The sequence below is a fragment of the Nelusetta ayraudi genome, unplaced genomic scaffold, assembly GCF_046127955.1.
Source record: "Nelusetta ayraudi isolate G7.1 ecotype Tasmania unplaced genomic scaffold, CSIRO-AGI_Nayr_v1 ptg000018l, whole genome shotgun sequence".
In the NCBI taxonomy this organism is placed as follows: domain Eukaryota; kingdom Metazoa; phylum Chordata; class Actinopteri; order Tetraodontiformes; family Monacanthidae; genus Nelusetta; species Nelusetta ayraudi.
Genome location: NW_027466068.1, coordinates 1,395,001 through 1,414,247, shown reverse-complemented (window position 1 = coordinate 1,414,247; position 19,247 = coordinate 1,395,001). Strand labels below are relative to the sequence as shown.

The window sequence follows — 19,247 nt, the reverse complement described above, 5'->3', positions numbered from 1 at the left end:
ATGAGAAAAAGCCTCAAACATGCGATTGTTTGCTCTGGTTTTTTTTTTTATTATTATTATTATTATTATTATTTCAGCTCAGTTCACGTTTACACTCAGTTTACATCACATGGCTGTTCGATGTGGACCGAACCCTCAGAAAACAGAGAGCCAGTCCGATAGCACCGTTACACTAAAGTACAATAAAATACAAATTCACACACATGAACGTCGATCCCACGGAATTGGTCTCTGAAAAAGCGTGCAGGAAGTGAAAATGACTGTGAGCTGGTCTGCGACCATGACGGCCAGTTTGGCCGATGGCCGGAGTCACAGCAGAAACAGCATTCTCAGCTTTTTGCTAGCATAGCTAAAGTAGCGAATGAGCATTTTTTTAAATTTAAAATGGAGCCTACAGTCAGCCTACCTGAGAGTGGGCGGGGCCATAAGCGTGTTTGACTGACAGCTGTGTACAAAGACTTCGAAATTGTTTAGCCAGGAGCTAGCTCAGCTAAAGTCTGCATGTTTTAACGTAGTCGCTAAAAAGCTAACGTTAGCGTGTTGAAACGTGAACTTTTCTTGTACAACATTTTTAAGCAGTAGCCTCTAGTATTGTTTTTAATCCCTTTGAGAATCTGTTAGCCTGTCAGTTTACGGCATGAAGCAATTGAGCGGAAGCCATCTAGAGTAGCATCTGGTCCATGTACCGCCTGCTGCGTTTAGCCTCGTAGCTAGCCTAGCGGCTCTGGTCTGACGCAGGAAGTGAAATAAAGTGAACAAACACTAACGACAGGTTACAGCTGTGTAACGGCAAATAGGATAAAACTATTAAAACGTCACTGTTATTTTTCCTTTATGAGCAAAAAATAAAATTAAACAAATGAGGTCCAGCATCAGCTTCCAAAAACACACTGCTACATTACATCAGACAGTTAAGAGTGAATAAAACCAGAAAGTTTTCACCAGGTTTGAACGGCAGCGGTGTTGAACGCTGAGGGAAGGTGTGCGAGCAGGGAATGTTGAGCCACGCCCACAGTGGGGGCGGAGTTTCGGCGACACCTGGTGGATTGACAGCTTTCTTCCTTCTCCTTCTTTATTTTTTTTAGCTCGCTGAGATGGTTCCACCTGATGCTGGTTACCCAGGCTCTCCAGCAGGGGGAGTCCTGGCGATGCCCAAACACCCGCCTCAGCGTCAACATGGTTTTACTGATGCCGCTGCTGCCCCCTTGTGGACAGGAGAGGGAGGGGTCGGGTCAGGTCGGGATGAACGAGGTCGATGTGGCCACTGGCAGAGACGACGGTGGCAGGACGGCGCCACCTGCCGGCCCAGTCCACTCATCCCCCTGGCTCCGCCTCTACCTGTGGGTCACCTGGTTGTTGAGGAGGCCAGGGAAGGTCTGCTCCGTCTCCGAGCTCAGCGAGCCGCCTGGTGGGGAGAAAGACAGTGAGGCATAGGCCCCGCCCAGCCACCGGCTTCTTAGGGAGCGTCAACAAATAACTTAAACTACTTTTTTTTAAATAAATGTTAAATTTTTCTATTCAATATAATCTATTTATTTATTTATTTTTGCCCTACTGACTCCAAAGTCATCCATTTCGTATTACTTAACTGTAACTTTCTAATGAAATCAAACATCGTTATCATGAAATGATGGATTGTCACTAAACACAATCTGAGTGGGAACTGAGGCATAGACCAGCTGCAAACACCAGGTCGACGCGGTGGGTGAGCGGCAGGTGTCGGTACCGTTGTGGCAGCTGTACATCCAGACCCGGTGGCCGTCGTAGCGACACCTGCACTTCAGCACGTTGTTGGAGTAGTCGGTCTCCGGGACTTCGTAGTTGGGGTTGATGACGATCTGCCGGGCCGGGACACTCGTTAGCCTCGTCATCGTGACGTCAGTTCCCCCCCTCGCACCGCCTGCAGGGGGCGTCTCACCTGGAAGATGTAGTCTCCGGGCTTGAGGTCGGTGATGTCGACCCACTGGCAGTCGATGTCGTGTCGGTAGGTGTCCCAGCAGCCCACCGTGATGCCCTGGTCGCCGAAGTTGGCGCACTCGTAGCGTTTCTCGATGCCTGCAGGGGAGAAACAGAGTTGGTTCGGCTCGGCTCAGCCCGGTTCTTTTTGGGCGCCACACCACCCCCCCACCCACCCTGCCAGCTCGCTGCAGCGGCCAGGAGCCAAGCCACTCACCTTCATCGCACTCCGAGTCCTCCAGGCAGAAACTGGCCTTGTGACCTTCAGCCACCTTGGTCCCATTGAGGCTGAAGAGATCGTAGAGGGTGAAGACCTCCATGCTGTGGTAGTGCCTGTGCACACACACACACACACACACACACACACACACAAAGAGAAAGAGAGAGAATTGTTACTCTTGTACAAGCAGATGTTTGTACAGGATGAGGTCCATGCGGGGTCCTGGGACTCTGTTGAGGTCCTGGGACTCTGGTGGTTCCTGGGATTTGTTCTTGGGACCTAAACCTCATCTGTGTTCCTCCTGTGCTCTATAACCAGGAAGCCAGAAGACTCAGCAGAACCTCTGGAAGTGAGAGGTTCTCAGCAGGTGTTCTTCCTGTCTGTAAAAGCTAAAAGCTAGCACCTAACATTTAAAGATGTAAATGTCTAGTTGTGGCGGTGGTGCACGGCAGACAGGAAGTGGACGACGCCCACCTGTGGCAGTCGTGCCACACCCAGGAGTGGCGCCCAGCCTTGGGCCGGAAGTCGGACATGCCGTTGTTGTGGATCTGCGAGGAGAAGCGCAGCAGGCGGCGGTAGGAGTTGGCGGGCGCCTGGCTGGAGGCGGCGGCCAGGCAGTTCTCCTCGTAGGCACACTGCAGCATGAACATGGGCCGGTCCTCCATGTAGGTGGTCTGCTCCACCGCCTGGGGGTTCAGCACCAGGTCGGGCGCCGCTGGAGGAACCAGAGGAAGATGTGAGCCGCAGCAGCACTTTGGTGAAAGTGCTCAACGCGACCTGAGGGAAGTGGGCGGGCTCTCACTCTCGGAGCAGGACACGCCGGCGGCGTTGCGGCCGCCCCCCTTGGCGCAGCTGAGGTGGGCGCCATGGTGCAGGCAGTGGGACAGAGACATCTCGGTGCCCGAGCAGCGGACGCCGCTCATGGCCACGGCGTCGGCGCTCACGTCCCCAGGCCAGTACCACGTCTCCTGGTCAGCGAGAGGGGGAGGTTAGCGCTGGACAGGAAGTTCAGTGCAGTGGCTCTCAACTGGCGGAGTCTCAGGATGAAGTCGCGACGCAAATTTATTCCACATCAAAATGTATTCATTTGATTTGCATGCCCAACATTTGTGCAATACACACATATATTTTAAACACTGCCCACGAAGCTGCAACTTAATCAAAACAAATGGGCGACCCAGAACTGGGTAGCAACCCAGAACTGAGTAGCGACCCAGAACTGGGTAGCGTCCCACGCTGGTTTGGAGCGTCCAGATTTCCCTCAGTTCCCAGTGCTGGCCACCAGAGGGCAGACTGGGCCAGGATTTATCTCATGTTTCAACATGTGAGATGAGATCATCATCATCATATCATCATCATCATCATCACCATCATCATCACCATCATCATCATCATCACCATCATCATCATCATCATCATCATCACCATCATCATCATCATCATCATCAGCATCACCATCATCATCATCATCACCATCACTTTCATCATCACCATCACCATCACCATCATCACCATCATCACCATCATCATCATCATCACCATCACCATCATCATCATCATCATCATCATCATCACCATCATCACCATCATCATCATCATCATCACCATCATCACCATCATCTTCACCATCACTTTCATCACCATCATCATCATCACCATCACCATCACCATCACCATCATCATCATCATCACCATCATCTTCACCATCACTTTCATCATCATCATCATCATCACCATCACCATCACCATCACCATCATCACCATCATCTTCACCATCATCACCATCATCAGTCCTGAGGTTCCTCCCCCTGGGGGGCAGGGTCACTGACCTGGAAGACGTTGCTGGCGAAGCCGAGGCCGAGCTGCCGACAGACCACCATGGCCTCCATGGTCCCCCAGCCCTCACTGCACACCGTCCCCCACGCCAGCGAGCCGTTGCGCTCCACCAGAACCTCCACGCGGCCCTCGTAGGGGTTCCGCCCGCCGGTCAGACGCAGCTGGGAGGCAGAGGAAGAGGAGGAAGAGGAGGAAGAGGAGGAGGAGGAGGAGGAGTGGAAAAAACAGAGACCAGAGGTAGTAAATAATCAAGTAGAAATACTGTCTCACTGTACTCCAGTGGCAACTTGGATTCCCTGCGTTTGTCATTGACGTTGGAAAAACACGCTGGTTTCTGTTGTGTTTAACAGTGTTTAAAAGGCACCACGTCAGTTTCTGAGTAACTCACTCATGGATTCTAGCCGCTACTGCTTGAAGTGGAGCTAACTGAACTCTGCTGCTGTGTCCTTCAAAATAAAAGTGGATGACATTTCAGAGGGAGATTATTTGAGTGTACCTCAATCAATGTTCAGTCAGTTTTCAGTACAGAGAAAAATAAAGATGGACAAAATAACATTGATTATTAATATAAGAGTCAACCTCCAATAACGGCTCACTGCTCAGAACCGTCACTACTACAGTTTGGTTATGCAGCCGTTGAAAAACTACAGTATTGAGAGTAGCAAAGCTGTTCAAAATGTATTTGACTATGTGTGTAATAGTGTAATAGTACTTGAGTCAATACTTTGACCAGAGGATTTTTTTACTTTTACGAAAGTAATTACATTGCTCATACTGCACTACTGTTTATGTTTTAACATTGGTGTGTACATTACATTATTGCACTACAATGAACATTTCCACTCCATATACATATGTAGACTTGTATGTACTGTATTTTTCATATTTAGGTATTTTTTAGGTATATGTGCACATTTAACGAATACTTGCATACATATATTTTTTTATTTATTTTTTTTATTATCATATATACTATGTAGACTTGTATACAGATCCTTATTTTATTCCACCAAGTTGCACAGAGTTTATAGTTTATTTATACTTTCGGTTGCACATTGTTTACTTGTTTTCCCTGACTTTTTACTTTTTACTTATTCTGTAGTTTGTTTTTGTTTTTTAACCTAAGCAGTAGAATAGAGCAAATTCAAATTCCTTGTTTGGCCTGTACAAACCTGGTCAATAAAGCTGGTTCTGATTCTGATTCTGATTCTGAATGTATCGAATACTTTTGCCACCTCTGGCGAGGAGCGGAACTGCAGTGCTGTGACCAGAAGGAACTTGGCCCCCGCCCCCAGTCTGCTGGGAACGCCGGCGTTCCGGGTGGTGACTCACCGCCTCCTGGAAGCCCATGGCCGGGACGTTGCAGCGCACAGCGGCGTCCTCCTCGTGGCTGCAGCCCACCGACTCCCGGTTGAAGCCGCACTCGGTGACGGACTTCTCGAAGCCGGAGCACTGCACCTCATTCATGTGGACCGGGCCCATACCTGGTACGCAGCAACGGACAAGGAGGGGCGGCGATTAGTCCTTAGCTGTCCTAGGCTGGTCAAACCACGGCCCAGGGGCCATATGCGGCCCGTTAAACTTTCTAATCCGGCCGCTGAACTTGAAGAAATCAATAATAGTAAGCAGTAATGGAACGGCTTTTTGAGTCTTTTCAGAGTCATTTCAATAAAGAGCTGTACAGCCTGAGAGACTGGCCCCATGGTGGCCCACCAGTCACCCTGGTTGTATCTACAGTGTTATTCTAGATTGTTCCTGCTGCTCTTTCTTCACCGTCAATGCTGTTTTTAGCTGTTGCACCAGTGAGCACTGCCACTGCTGCATTTCACTGCACATCCTGCCTGCCAGCGCAACAAAGTTCTTGAATCTTGGACCTCTCGCACGTCTTGGTCCCCCTCCTCCACCTCATTCCCCTCCTCCTCCTCCTCCTCCTCCCTGGGCTTTAAACCCACAACCCCGGGCTGACTCTGGAACTCTGTGTCCTACAGTCAGTCGCTCTCGTCCAATCAGAGCGCAGCAGGGCTGCTGGAGATATTTCTGGCTCGGTGGTTTGGATGTGATGAGACGCTGCAGACGCTGCGGTGGCTCGCTCAGTCTCGCCCCGACCCCCCCCCTGGGCCCCTCCCCCCTGGGTGGGCGGTACCTTGGCCCAGCCGGCCCCCGGACAGTGCCTCCTTGGCCGTGCCGAAGCCCAGCTCCCTGCACACCACGCTAGCCGCCAGCAGGCTCCACTGGTCATCGCAGATGGTTCCCCACTCGCCGTTCTTCAGCACCTCCACCCGGCCCTCGCCCACCATGGCCCCACCCCTCAGCCGCACCAGGGGTTGCTAGGAAAAAAAAAGAGGGGGGGACACGAGAGGTTCAGCCGCTGTGTGTGTGTGTGTGTGTGTGTGTGTGTGTGTGTGTGTGTATGTGTGTGTGTGTGGGTGTGTGTGTGTGTGTGTGTTTGTTTGTTTGTGTGTGTGTGTGTCTCAGAATAAACCAGCCACTTGGTCGAAGCCCCCCCCCAACCTCTTCAACCGCCCCCCCCCGCAACCCCCCCCACACACACACACACACACACACACACACACATTAAGAAAAATAAAAAATAATTTTACAAAAAGTGCAAGTCTTCAATCCTGTCGCCACAAGGGGGCAGAAGAGGCTTCCAAACGTTGTCCTGATAGGTCGGGGTGAAGCCTGCAGAGATCTGCAGATTGATGTTCTGCAGATGTTCCACAGAAATGCGAGCAAGAGTGGGCGGAGCCACAGCTGCTTACACAATCTGGGGGAACAAAAAAAAAATAAAAAAGCTCACGAGGCTTCAAGTCTGACGTCCATCCTGCAGGGGGCGCAGTACGGAGCCAATGAGCAAGCTCTATGTAGAGAGGAGGCGGGGCTACAGTCAGGAAGTCCCTCCCACTCTGTGACCAGGAGGCTTCACCGCTAATGATGAATGATGAATCCGATTGGCTGCCTGCCGACGGTTTCAAACTAAAGGGTTTGTCCAATCAGCTTTCAGGCTCCTCCCCCTTTCTAAGCAGCCTCCAAATGGCTCTAAGTTCACTGTCTGGCTTCTATCATTTATTGTATAGTTTCACAATTTGGTATCAATAAAGTAAATCCATCCATCCATCCATCCATCCATCCATCCCCCCTGCAGCATAGCGCCCCCTGCCAGGCTTCCTCACCTCCGGCCTGAAGGCCTTCCTGAAGCCCGTCAGGCTGCTGGGGGCGAAGGCTCGGCCCGGCACGCAGCTCACCACCACCGGCAGCCCGCCCTCGCAGCTGCTGTTGGACCTGAGCGCCACCTGATGGCCGAGCCGGCAGCTGGACAGGTGGGCCTCGTTCCCAGTGCAGTTGACCGAGTAGTCCCAGTAGGTGGGCTTCTTCCGGCGGGCGAACATCCTGCGCAGGGAGAGGGGGGGGGGAGAGACAGAGAGAGAGAGGGAGAGAGAGAAGGAGAGAAAGATAGAGAGAGAGAGAGAGCGGAGAGAGAGAGAGGGAGAGAAAGAGGGAGAGAGAGAGAGAGCAAGGGAGGGGGAGAGAGAGGGAGAGAGAGAGAGAGAGAGAGAGAGAGAGAGAGGTTAGCCTCAGGGCTGGCCTACTGTTTGACTGTTGGGGCCACAATGGGTTCTAGAATGGGCCGGGGGGGGTTGAGGAGCAGCAGCAGATGGATGGAGTGTTCTGGTGAGCCACCTCATTGATGGAAATAATATATCTTGGGATGTGTAGAAAACATGATGATGACGTTCATTATGTCTTCATTCTTCATAGTTTTGCTTTGAAGAACGGACTTGGAGGAAACCACAAGGGGGCAGCAGCGTCAAGACCAAACCTCCGGGTCGTGTAAGGACTCTGAGAAGAACCCGTCCCTGGTGGGTTTTTTATTTTTTGGCCTTGGGGGTCAGCGAGGTCAGCGAGGTGGCCTGTGATTGGCCAAGATTTAGTGTCCGACACTTCAGTCAAACCTCCTCGTCTCCGTCTGAGGAGAAGATTTAAGACTTCCGAGCGACTAAAACTACACAAAACATAAAATTAGAATTATCTTTGGAAATCTGCGGAGGCCGAGCAGCAGCAGCAGTAGCCTGCCACCAGGGGCCTTCCTTCCTCTCCAGTAGCTCCAGCTTTCTGTAATCCTCTTCTGACTTGGTTTACTATCCAATCAAAGAGGAGGATTCAGCTTCCCGCTCCTCCTCTGATCTTCTCCGTGAGGGAGCCGGCGGCGGCTTCGTTCCCAGTATCCCAGTTATTCCCGGAGCGGAGCAAAACGCCGGAACAGCACGATGACCTCGCTCGCTGGCTGCCATCCAGCATGCTAATTAGCCAGTGGGCTAGCTAACCGCCGTGTAGCGAGCCACCGGCTGAAGGCCGGGAGGTTTTCCAGCAGAAAAGTGACACGTCGGTGGAAACTGAAGCCGCAGCAGGAAAAATACCTCCAGCAGACTCACTGCAAATTACCCCTCCGAGCCGGAGCTTCGTTCTAACGGAGCGACGCCACGAACCTCCTCCCCGCCTCCAGTTTCCTCCTCCGACCGTCCCAGTTTCCAGGAACAAAGGTGGAGTAACGGCAGTGATGTCATCGCTGGCTTGTTCAACGACTACAGCTGCCAAGCGTCCCTTAAAATACACAATTGTCCCGTATTGGACAGTGAAGTGGAGACGTCCCATTTTCAATCAATACGATTGCGCTGAAGTCCCGCGGACTGGTACCACATGACCCACGGACCGGTACCGGTCCGCGGCCCGGGGGTTGGGGACCCCTGCCCTAATCCGCTGCTACTGGTGCTAACTTATGTGGTGCTGTTCACCACGAGGGAACAGCACCACGCCCCCTGCCCCACCCACCCCCCGGTGGGCTGCTACTCACTTGTAGACGCGGGCGTTGTACCTCCTCTCGCCCGGGAAGCCGAACATGCCGCAGATGACCCGGCTGTTGAGCTCCTTCCACTCAGCGTTGCAGATCTGCTTCCACTTGCCTCCGTCCTTCACCTCCACGTAGCCCTCCGTCACCGGGACCCGCTTCCGATACGACGACAGGATGGCGCGGATACGGACGTCCTCCACCTGGATGTCAAGGCTCTGCGGGACAAAACAAACACCTCGGTGGTCGGAGGTTGGAGAAAGTAGCTGCGCTTATGGCCATAAAAGCCCGGTGATGGAAACATCTCAGCTTGGAGAAACCTCTCCAATCAGGTGGTTTTCCACACGGATCCATAGAGAGGAATATCACACGCAACGCTTTTTTCACACGTCATGTTACGTATGGGGTTGACTGACCAGTGACTGACCAGTGAAAATGGCGCGTTATGATTGGACGGCGGAGGAGTCGGAATATTTTTTACAAGTCATCAAAGAAAAAGTATAGAAGAAGCATTTTTAACAGCAAATGTGTGTGTGTGTGTGTGTGTGTGTGTGTGTGTGTGTGTGTGTGTGTGCGCGGTGTGGTGATGTCAGCAGCCACACACACACACCAAACTACTTCCTGTGGCTCAGACTGCAACCAGCTGCCTGTAAATCCTGCCGACGGCCAATCAGCTCGTTAGCGGAGTGCAGACAGGAAGAGAAACCGCTAATCGCTAAAACAGACCCCTGCCTGTAGCCACAGCTTGCGCACTAGCGCAGTCTGTGCAGTGTGTGTGTGTGTGCTAAATTGCTGCTAAGTCGCTAAAGCTAGCCGTACCTCAAGCTGTCTGGATGCTGGGAAGTTGCTACGCGAAGGAGGCTATCGGAGGAGAGGAACCTTTCAGACCAATAACAGCTCCCCTGCCCCTGTGATGTTCCTCTATGTGGATCCATGTGGGAAACCACCTGAGAGGCAAAACCTTTGAGTCATATTGGAGGTTTTTTCCCAGTGCACCAGGTGTTATTATGGCCATTTTTAGGTTTGGTGCAGTTCTAGGAGTGATGGAGACGTCATGTGACCCACGACTCGGGGTCGCGCCTTTGTGAGAAGTTGAACCACGGCACAAATTCTGACGTCCCGCTGACAAAAACCTCCGACCTTTGACCTCCGACCTCTGGTCTGAGGAGGCCAAAGACCGAGGAACTGCTGCTGAGTCACATGCTTGATTCGGGTGGCGGCGGCAGCAGCAGCAGCAGAGCAGCAGCAGCAGCAGATGCCCCGCCCCCCTCCTTCTGGGCCCACCACTCACAGGGATTAGATAAACATTTCCCCTCCACAGGCCGAGCCCACATTCCTGACAGTAGGCGAGGGGGGAGGGAGAGGGGGTCACGAAGAATAATGAGAAGAGAGAGTGAGAGTGAAAGAGAGTGAGAGAGAGAGGAGTGAGATCCCCTGAAGGAGCAGCACATAGACTGGACCGGGCCGGACCGGATCGAACTGGATCAGACCTACAGCGAAGGTTCTGCTGGAGGTTTTCAGCGTCTGTCAGACAGGAAGTGGTTCCCACTAACATCTGCCTCCCTGGCTCCTCCTGATTGGCTGCCGGTGCAGGAGGGGAAAAAAGGTTCCAAAGACTAAAAGACAGATGGGAAAGACATGAAGAGGAGGAGGAGGAGGAAGAGGAGGAGGAGTTCTCCCTGTTTCCCTGCAGCTCTGACTGGACCGTTCAGTTTCAGTTTTCCCTACATCCTGTTTATCAAAACAGTAAACAGGAAGTAGGAAAAAGTGAGGTGGCGCCCAGCAACATGCGCGTCACCGCTGGTTGCCTCCACCAGGGGGCGATGACGTGGACCACTGATCCACTGCCGTGTTTGACAAACTGACCGGGAAAAGTTGTGTTTTGTTTGGTTCTGTTTTTCATGGAGAGTTCCTGTCTAATCAGCTGCCGTCAAACAGCCAATCAGAGGCTGCCGCCGCAACTGCACAATCATTTCTTTCTTCTCTTCTTCTGTTCTCCAACCTCTGGACGATGTTTCATTCATTTTGCTTCTTTAAATTCTCTTTCTGTGTTATTTCATATTGAGGAACTTGTCAAATTGTCATATTGGAAATAAATTATGGGGGGAAAAAAAGATAAAAATCAACACATTTCTGAAATTTTCCTTCACACGGCTCCAGCAGTGTGAGGCCAAAGCTCGGCACGTCGGCGAGGCTGGAATCTGCCGCTGGAATGCGGCACTGCTGTGAGTGCAGCCGCTGCTGCAACAGGAACTTTATTCAGCGGCGGCCACACTGGCCGTCAGTCCGGGTTGTTGACAGAAGCCCAGAAAAAATTCTGTGGCAAGAAAGTTGTTGTTGCTTTTTCCAAGAAACCACAACAAATAGGAGGAGTCACCGAGGTCAAAGACCACCGCCCACCTGGCTGGGAGGGAGGGCAGCTGATGGAATAGCTGCCAATCATCAGTGACGTCATATTTAGTCCACCCTAAATGAATACATCCCATAATAGCTCATCACTATGACACTGAGGTTGAAGAATCACACTTATAGACGACATCACTTCCATAAAGGGAACCAAGTCCAGCAAAATGACTTCACAGCTTTTAAACTACAGTGAAGGCTAAGAGGAGATTTTCAGAGATTCCTCCGCAAAGTTTGAATCAGTGCACCAACACTGAACTCTGACCTTCAACTCTGGTCCAGTCAACTCTGACCTTCAACACTGGTCCAGTGAACTCTGACCTTCAACTCTGGTCCAGTCAACTGCGCATTGACCAAAAGACCAAAAGACGATAACAAAACAAACTTCTGAACTATGAAGTTTTTAAACAATTGAAGATGTTGGCGCAGCTGCGGCACCACTGCATCACGTTGTTTAATATTTATGTGATGAATTGCAGCTGATTCGGCAACTAAAGCCCACCTCTGCTCTCAGGGTTTATCCAATCACAGGACGTCTACGTGTGAGGTTCAGCGTAAAGCAGCTAGCTGGTCTTCGCATCGCAGACTCAAGATCTGATTGGCTGTCGCAACCGACTGAGGTCTGTTCACCTACAGCGGACACGAGCCGAAGGCAGATTTCATAGAACTGACAACACAAGACAGCTGATATATGAAATGTGATTGGATAAAAACTCTACCCCAATATACAACAGCAGAAGCAGCGCAACCTAGTGGATATTAAATGACATGAAAAGAACAGACTATGGAGAGTAACATATTTATGGGAAATTTTTCTTTTCAAAGTAAGTTTAGGCCTAGCGACTGCTAATCATCCCTCCACCACAAAGGGGCGCCGCCGTCCTGCGTGCACGCCGAGGTCATGTGACCACCTGGGCTCCAGATGTCTCTCTCTCTCTCTCTCTCTCTCTCTCTCTCTCTCTCTCTCTCTCTCTCTCTCTCTCTCTCTCTCGGCGTCACCTGTTTATGAAGTGCGGCGACCGCGACGAGCCGCCGCAGGACAGACCTCCGTCTGTGAAGTCTGAAAATCCCCGGGTGATGTCACCAAGGCGGACAAACCACACGGGCCAGACTTTTCCTGCTGCGCTCCTCAGAAAAAAACAACAACACAGAGTGCCTCGCATTATAGACACAGTAATGACAAGCTGGAGGAGCTATAGGCTAACGTAAGCGCAACCAGGGCGGTACAGCGGTACAGCGGCAACCTGCTGCGTAGCGACGGTTTGAGATGTGGCAAAGACTGTCCTGTTGGTAGAGTTGCCAAGCGTCCCTTAAATTACAAAACTGTCCCGGTGGCGTCCCGATTTGAATTGACGCAGGCGAGGTTTGTCCCGTATTTATGAGTTGTCCTTTTTCGATGCAAACTCACGTTCGTTTCCATAGAGTTTGCGTTCAAAACCCTCATCTACGTAGCTGCAGGCTAAACCATTGGCCAACCCATTCAACAACAACTGGCTGCTAGCTTGCGTAGAGTCAAGATACAATTTAACCATTATTTTTTAATGCCAATTGGTAACAAAGCAGTTCAAACTATGTGAACCATCAACTTTTCTGAAAGCCTATTTTAGAGATATGATTGATCACTACTGGGAGCCACTGGCCTGTGATGGTCATGGCCCTGAGCATTGAGGGAGGCCTCCTTTATTTTTCTGAATGAAAGTTGGCAACACCGGCTGTTGGGCTACTGGCGAACGACCGCGTCCGCAATCTGCCACAGTTAGTGAACAAATGACCAGCCAACCTCTTCACCACCAGCACTGCACCGCAGCAATTTAATGACTGGCTAACTTTCCCAGCAGGTAGCTGCTGCCTGCTAGCTGCTAACTAGCTAGCTAGCTGACAGCATTGAATTCCTACTGCATGACTGCAGTCTGTAGCCAAGATGCGCTAAAGATATTTCACATCTTGCACCGTGTCTGCTAACATCTGTCACACATCAGCAGAATGACGCCTCGCAAAGAAAGACTCTGAAGAAGAAGAAGAAGAAGAAGAAGAAAAAGAGTAAGACGAAGAAGAATGCAGTGGATTCAGGAGGTCATCTCTGTTGAAACGTTGCCGCCGCTGTCATCACTGAACATTTTGGACATCAGTGTGAACAAACTGCACAGAGGCAGAAACAACAACAGCCGTCCACTGAGTTTCCCTCTGAAAATGAGCCATGGGGGGAGGATGTGTGTGTGTGTGTGTGTGTGTGTGTGTGTGTGTGTGTGTTGTAGGAAAAGCACTGCGTGAGTTTGGCCGAGGCCGAGCAGCGACTCTGAGCTCACAGCGCTGGAATGTGGAGCACTGAGGCTGCCGGCTGATCCCAGTCCTCCCAAGCCCAGCTAGCAGCTAGCAGCTAACAGCTAGCAGCCCATCCACAAGTCTGACTGATGTTTACGAGCCAGAGACACCTGGCAATTAGCAATAAGCAGTTTTAGCCGACTTTCACTGACTTTTACACCCCCCCCCCCTCCCCTCCTTCGCTGGCAGCTCATTAAAACGCAGCGTGTGGGTTTGTTTCTTGTTGTTTTTTCCTTATGGAGGAAAAACTGTTTGGGTGTCTCTGCTGAGACTGTTGGCCCCGTGACCTGACTCCAGGCAGCAGAAGAAGAAGACCCTGCTGGCAGCTCATGAAATCGCAGCGTGTGGGTTGGTTGTTTTTTTGTGTTTCTTAAGGAGAAGAAGCAGTTTCCAGATTCTCTCCAGGAGCAGAAGAAGAAAACGAGGCAGAGGAAGGAGGAGCCAAGGAGAACAGATGTTCCGTTACCTCGATGTGGTTGGGCAGGGCGTTGACGAACTTGAAGCCCGGGATCCTCTTGTCGCTGCAGACCACACCCACGTCCTCGCTGTGCTTGCAGTCGGAGACGCCGATGCCGTTGGACGGGCACAACGCCAGGGTCTTCTCCTTACCGGTGCAGTGCAGGTTGTCGAACCAGATGGGTCCTGAGCACGCACACACACACCAATACACACACACGGAGGGGGGCCGAGTCAGTCGAGTCGTCTATGTAGACAGCCAGGTGGACCTCTAAGTGGACCTCAAGGAGGACCTCTAGATGGACCTCTAGGTGGGCCTCTACGTGGTCCTCCAGGTGGACCTACAGGAGGATCTCTAATTGGTCATCTCAGAAGACCTCTAGGTGGATGCCTTGGTGGGCCTCCAAAAGGACCTCTAGATGGACCTCTAAGTGGACCTCCAGGAGGATCTCTTGGTGGGCCTCCAAAAGGACCTCTAACTGGACCTCAAGGTGGACCTCTAGGTGGACCTCTAGATGGACCTCTAGGTGGACCTCTAATTGGTCATCCAGGTAGATCTACAGGAGGCTCTCTTGGTGGGCCTCCAAAAGGACCTCTAGATGGACCTCTACATGGACCTCTAGATGGTCATCTAGGTGGACCTCTAATTGGTCATCTAGGAAGACCTCTAGATGGACCTCCAAGTGGACCTCTACGCTGACCTCTACGTGGACCCCCAGGTGGACTCACCTTCTCCCTTGCCATACTTGGAGGAGGGTGACCAGGACACGGCCTCCACGTAGCCCAGCTCCCGGCACACCACCTGGGCAGCGTGGATGGAGAAGTCGTCGTCGCACACGGTCCCCCAGCGGCCGTCGTAGAAGACCTCCACCCGGCCCTCGTTGTGCTTCCTCTTGTCGCCCGCCAGCCGCAGCTGGATCCGAGGGGTGTCGGGAGAAAGCTGGGGGGCACTGTACTGCTCCTGCTCCGGCTCGGGGTAGCCCGGCGGGTAGCCCAGGTGCTCATACTGGGCTAGCGCTAGCTGGGCTAGCAGCAGCAATGGGAGGAAGAGGAGGGGGGTTGTTGGCAACATGTTGAAGGGAAGTGACTGCAGAGAGAGAGAGAGAGAGAGAGAGAACAGGAGCGTGGACGTTAGAATGAAAGAAAGAAATAAGTAAAGAAGTGAGGAGCCACACGTTCACTCAGTCAGCTGCTCGTGGTTCTGGCCCATGAGACTCAAGGCACAAGCCAAACATCTCCCAGACAAGCAGAGACACATTCGGCTGGTGACGCTGATCAGACGTCTGGAGGTCAGAAGAAAAGGCAGCAGCGCCGTGTTCTCAGACATCTGGCAGCAGCAGCAGCAGCAGCAGCAGGTTTCCACTGTAACGTGGCAGATGTTACACAAGGCAGCAGGGAGCTCCTCACACTGAGCTGCAGCTTCATCTCAGCATCAGCAGGACAAACTGAAAGTCCCACTGACTGTGGAAACATCTGCTGAAGCTCAATGTGCTGCTGCTGCTGCTGTAACTGCTGCTGCTGCTGCTGTGACCCTCAGCAGATGAACTTCCTGTCACTTCTCAAGTCTGTCCGTCAAACTCCGAGTCGGCCAATCAGAACCCTCCTATCCCCGCTCGGCCTCCTATTGGTGAGAGCTGCAAGGCTGGGCGGGGCCGAACTGAACCCAGGGGGTTCTTCAGCCCCGCCCCCTGCCCTGCTCTGATTGGTCGGTGAGAAAAGATGCAAGTTTTTCCTACATGGATCTGAAGAGCAGTGCGTGCTTGTGTGTGTGTGTGTTGCTGATGGATCAGTTTATGACAATAAACTCTTCAGAAACATGAACATGAAGCTCTCTCTTACACACACACACACACACACACACACACACACACACACACACACACACACACACACACACACTCCTCTGTTCTCCTCAAAAGAAAAAATTTTCTCAGACAAACCCCTCAACTTATGAAATGATATAAAACATATTCAAGGTGATCGATCGGTTGGTCGATCGATCGATCACCTGCTCCACCTCCATCGACTCACCTCTGCCGGGGCTCCACCGCTGCGGGCGCTCCGTCCTGCACGTCCCAAACACTGAACTGATGTCAGCCGCTGCTGCTGCTGCTGCCGCATCAACTTTCACTGGCTGGCCCCGCCCACCCCTTCTCTGATGACCCCGGCACGAGCCGAGCCAAGCCGAGTCCAACTGGATCCCCTCCGCCACCCCTCCCTCTTCCATCCAGGTCGCACTTTCAGAAAACCTTCTCATAGTTTCCGCGTGCAAGGCCTCCGCTACTAATCAGCGACGGGACTCTGCTGCCACCTGCTGGTGGAACTACGAAGCAGCAGCAGCAGCGGCGGCGGCGGCGGCTTCCCGTCCCGCCGGTGTGGCTGTGAGGAGAACAAACGAAACCTGGGCGAAACTCGCAGCTGTTTCTCGAGCTCCTCACTTCCGCTTTCTGCTCTTAAGTCAACTTTCGACTGGCGCTGCTACCGCACAGCAAGAAGGTCGCAGGTTCGATTCCATCGGCTTTCTGTGTGGAGTTTGCGTGTCCTCCGTGTGTCTGTCCAGCAGACCGTCTTCAGTCTACCAACCAGGTAGACTGAAGTCAGTAGGGGGCAGCATCGAACCACCTCCGCTCCTCAGTCAGAGAGTCGGTGAGTCAGAGGAAACATCTGCAAACCTTTTCTTTATTCATTCATTGGCAAAAACAAACAAAATCAAAATCCAAACTATGATTCCAAGGTTGATATTTACAATCAGATCAGAGCAGACGGAACAGCCACGCCCACCCGGCCGGCCGCTGAGGCCACGCCCACCTGGTGGTCAGTTCTCCTCCTGGAGCAGCGGCTGCAGGCGACAGGAGATGAAAACACTCGTCAGATTATAGACACCACGTGATTCTCTCTCTCTCTCCCTCTCTCTCTCTCTCCCTATCCCTCTCTCTCCCTTTCTCTCTCTCTCTCTGATGTCACTTCCTGTTTCTCACCGAGTACACTGGCTGCTCAGCCGCCGCGTCGTCGGGCCGCTGCCACTTCCTGTTGGACAGCATCATGAGGACCAGCAGGACAAAGGCCACGATCAGGACCCCCAGCGAGTTCCCCAGCACGGCCTCCGGGGGGAGCTGTGAGTACGGCTGTGTTACAGTGCCGTTTCCTTTGCTGAAAAAAAGCATTTTGATTTAAAAAAATAATAATAATAATAATAAATGACAAGGAAAAGTGAGATTTCAAGGAGGCTCACAGAACAAAGAAGAGCTTCTCGTTGATGCCGGAGACGCAGGCGACGGCGCTGAGCGACAGCATGGTGGCGCCCAGAAACACGTGCACGGGCTTGACGAATTTACGCAGGGAGGCGGGGCTACAGGGCAGGAGGAAGGTGGCCACGCCCACTGCCCACTGGATACACACACAAACAAAAAATAAATACACATTCTTCCACATCCTGACACACACACACACACACACACACACACACACACACACACACACACACACACACACACACACACACAGCAGGAAGAGGCCCTCCAGTCACAGCATGAGGTTGCTTTGTCGCTGGCTTACCTGGGCAGCGAACAGGGCGGCGGTGGCCACGCCCACCCAGCTGTGCAGTGAGTACAGGTTGGGGGTGCCGTTGGCGTTGTGGAAGTCAAAGACGGCGCAGAGTCCCAGGACGGCCAGGACCAGCGCCAGGAGCATCAGAGCGCCGTGCAGCAGCTTCCAGGGCCGCTTGTTCTGACCCCAGGTCAGTGGCACGCGGTACAGCACGGCGCCTGCAGGGGGCGGCGACACGCGTCCTCACTTCTTTTTATCCATCGGCAAAACCCCCGGCCAAGTTTTCACAGACTTGTGGTTGGAACTGAATATTCTTTTTAATCTTCGTCATGTTTGTTGATTTTGTATTTTACCAACTGATGATGTCACATTGATGTCGGTGTGTTCTGATTTATACCAACTGTCTTGGCCTTCACGTTTGGATATGAAATATATAAAAAACAGTACTGTGTGTCAGTATAAAGAGAGAAGCTCCTGAGCAGAGGAGGCGTGGGCGGGTCGGAGGGAACAACGGACTGAAAGTGACTGAAGACGCCGTTTCTGTCTCTCGGAGGTGAAAGCACAGCTGGAATCCACGGCAGCTGCTACAAATGCTAAATGTGTGTTTGAGGAACAAACCTCTGGTTGGATTAGGAGTCAGGTCATTACCACAGAAAAACATGACTCAACAAAAATAAAAATTAGCAATTGGAGCAATTCATTCAATTCATGAACTAACCAGCAGTCAAACCAAGAGGCTTTTTTTTCTGATGGAGTTCATTTACTACGGAAGCGTACTGCTGCCACCCTAGAAACAAAAGAGTGCTCAGTGTCACGTTACGTGATACTGAGCCCTGTTTCGTAATTTACAGACGGTCCCTTCAGAAACGGCTGCTCAGTGACAGCCCAGCTTTAGCTGTGGCGGCGGTGGCGGTGACCTCATCACATCACCGCCACGCTCACCAGCAGCCTCCTGCCGTCTTGTTCCCTCCCTGAGGTGACATCATGAAGAAGAAGAAGAAGAAGAAGAAGAAGAAGAAGAAGAAGAAGAAGCTCTGCTCTGCTCACCGTAGCCGTAGACCACCACCAGGCCGGCCACCATCAGCACCGGGTGCCAGTTGAACTGCAGCGCCGTGCCGTCCCAGGCGAAGCCGCCGCGCCAGCGGCTGCTCCACAGGCAGGCGGTGGCCACGCAGGCGGCGCCCAGGCCCAGGCACAGCATGTAGCACAGGTAGAAGGCCAGCAGGGGGCTCATGGCGGAGACGCTGGCGCACTGGCAACAATAGAAAAGTGTTGAGTTATGAGTCAAGGAACCAGGACCGCCTGCACTGCTGAGGACCTTCCACTGCACTCCTACTGCAGCTCATTACCTATTCATATTATCCATAGACCGACCTTTGCAGTATATGAAACACCGTGCATGTGAGTGTGAATGCTTGTTTGTGTCTATGTGGCCCTGCGGTGAACTGGCCACTTGTCCAGGGTGTCACCCTGCCTTCACCCTAAGACAGCTGGGAGAGGCTCCAGCAGACCCCCGTGACCCTGAGCTTGGGAAGAAGCGGGTATGGAAGATGAATGGATGAATGAATGAATGAATGAATGAATAAACTCCTGCTCAACATGCCAGACATCTCCACCTCTCTAAGGTTCTCGGTTTAAAAAAAACACAGGAAATCTCTTCCG

The 19,247-nt window shown here is 52.2% G+C and overlaps 2 protein-coding genes across 3 annotated transcripts in view; both read right to left on the bottom strand.

Moving 5' to 3' along the window:
• On the bottom strand, positions 1 to 16,261 carry loxl2b (lysyl oxidase-like 2b). Its single transcript, XM_076025679.1, has 14 exons — positions 16,071 to 16,261; positions 14,769 to 15,126; positions 14,050 to 14,225; positions 8,865 to 9,076; positions 7,186 to 7,402; positions 6,156 to 6,339; positions 5,345 to 5,496; positions 4,006 to 4,173; positions 2,979 to 3,144; positions 2,651 to 2,891; positions 2,174 to 2,289; positions 1,919 to 2,055; positions 1,727 to 1,838; positions 1 to 1,405 (listed from the first exon to the last, which is right to left on the bottom strand). The coding sequence occupies exons 1-14, from the start codon at positions 16,158 to 16,160 to the stop codon at positions 1,335 to 1,337; spliced, it is 2,400 nt and encodes a 799-aa protein (XP_075881794.1). The 5' UTR covers positions 16,161 to 16,261; the 3' UTR covers positions 1 to 1,334.
• A 441-nt stretch (positions 16,262 to 16,702) lies between these two features.
• Positions 16,703 to 19,247, bottom strand: part of cyb561a3a (cytochrome b561 family, member A3a) — a 3,314-nt gene continuing 769 nt past the window's right edge. For both annotated transcript variants that reach the window (XM_076025692.1, XM_076025693.1), the window contains 5 exons: positions 18,633 to 18,837; positions 17,595 to 17,803; positions 17,272 to 17,426; positions 17,018 to 17,189; positions 16,703 to 16,878 (listed from right to left, as the gene is read on the bottom strand). In XM_076025692.1, coding sequence (XP_075881807.1) covers positions 16,855 to 16,878; positions 17,018 to 17,189; positions 17,272 to 17,426; positions 17,595 to 17,803; positions 18,633 to 18,837 — 765 coding nt within the window. In that variant the 3' untranslated portion in view covers positions 16,703 to 16,854. The remainder of the gene's footprint in view (positions 16,879 to 17,017; positions 17,190 to 17,271; positions 17,427 to 17,594; positions 17,804 to 18,632; positions 18,838 to 19,247) is intronic.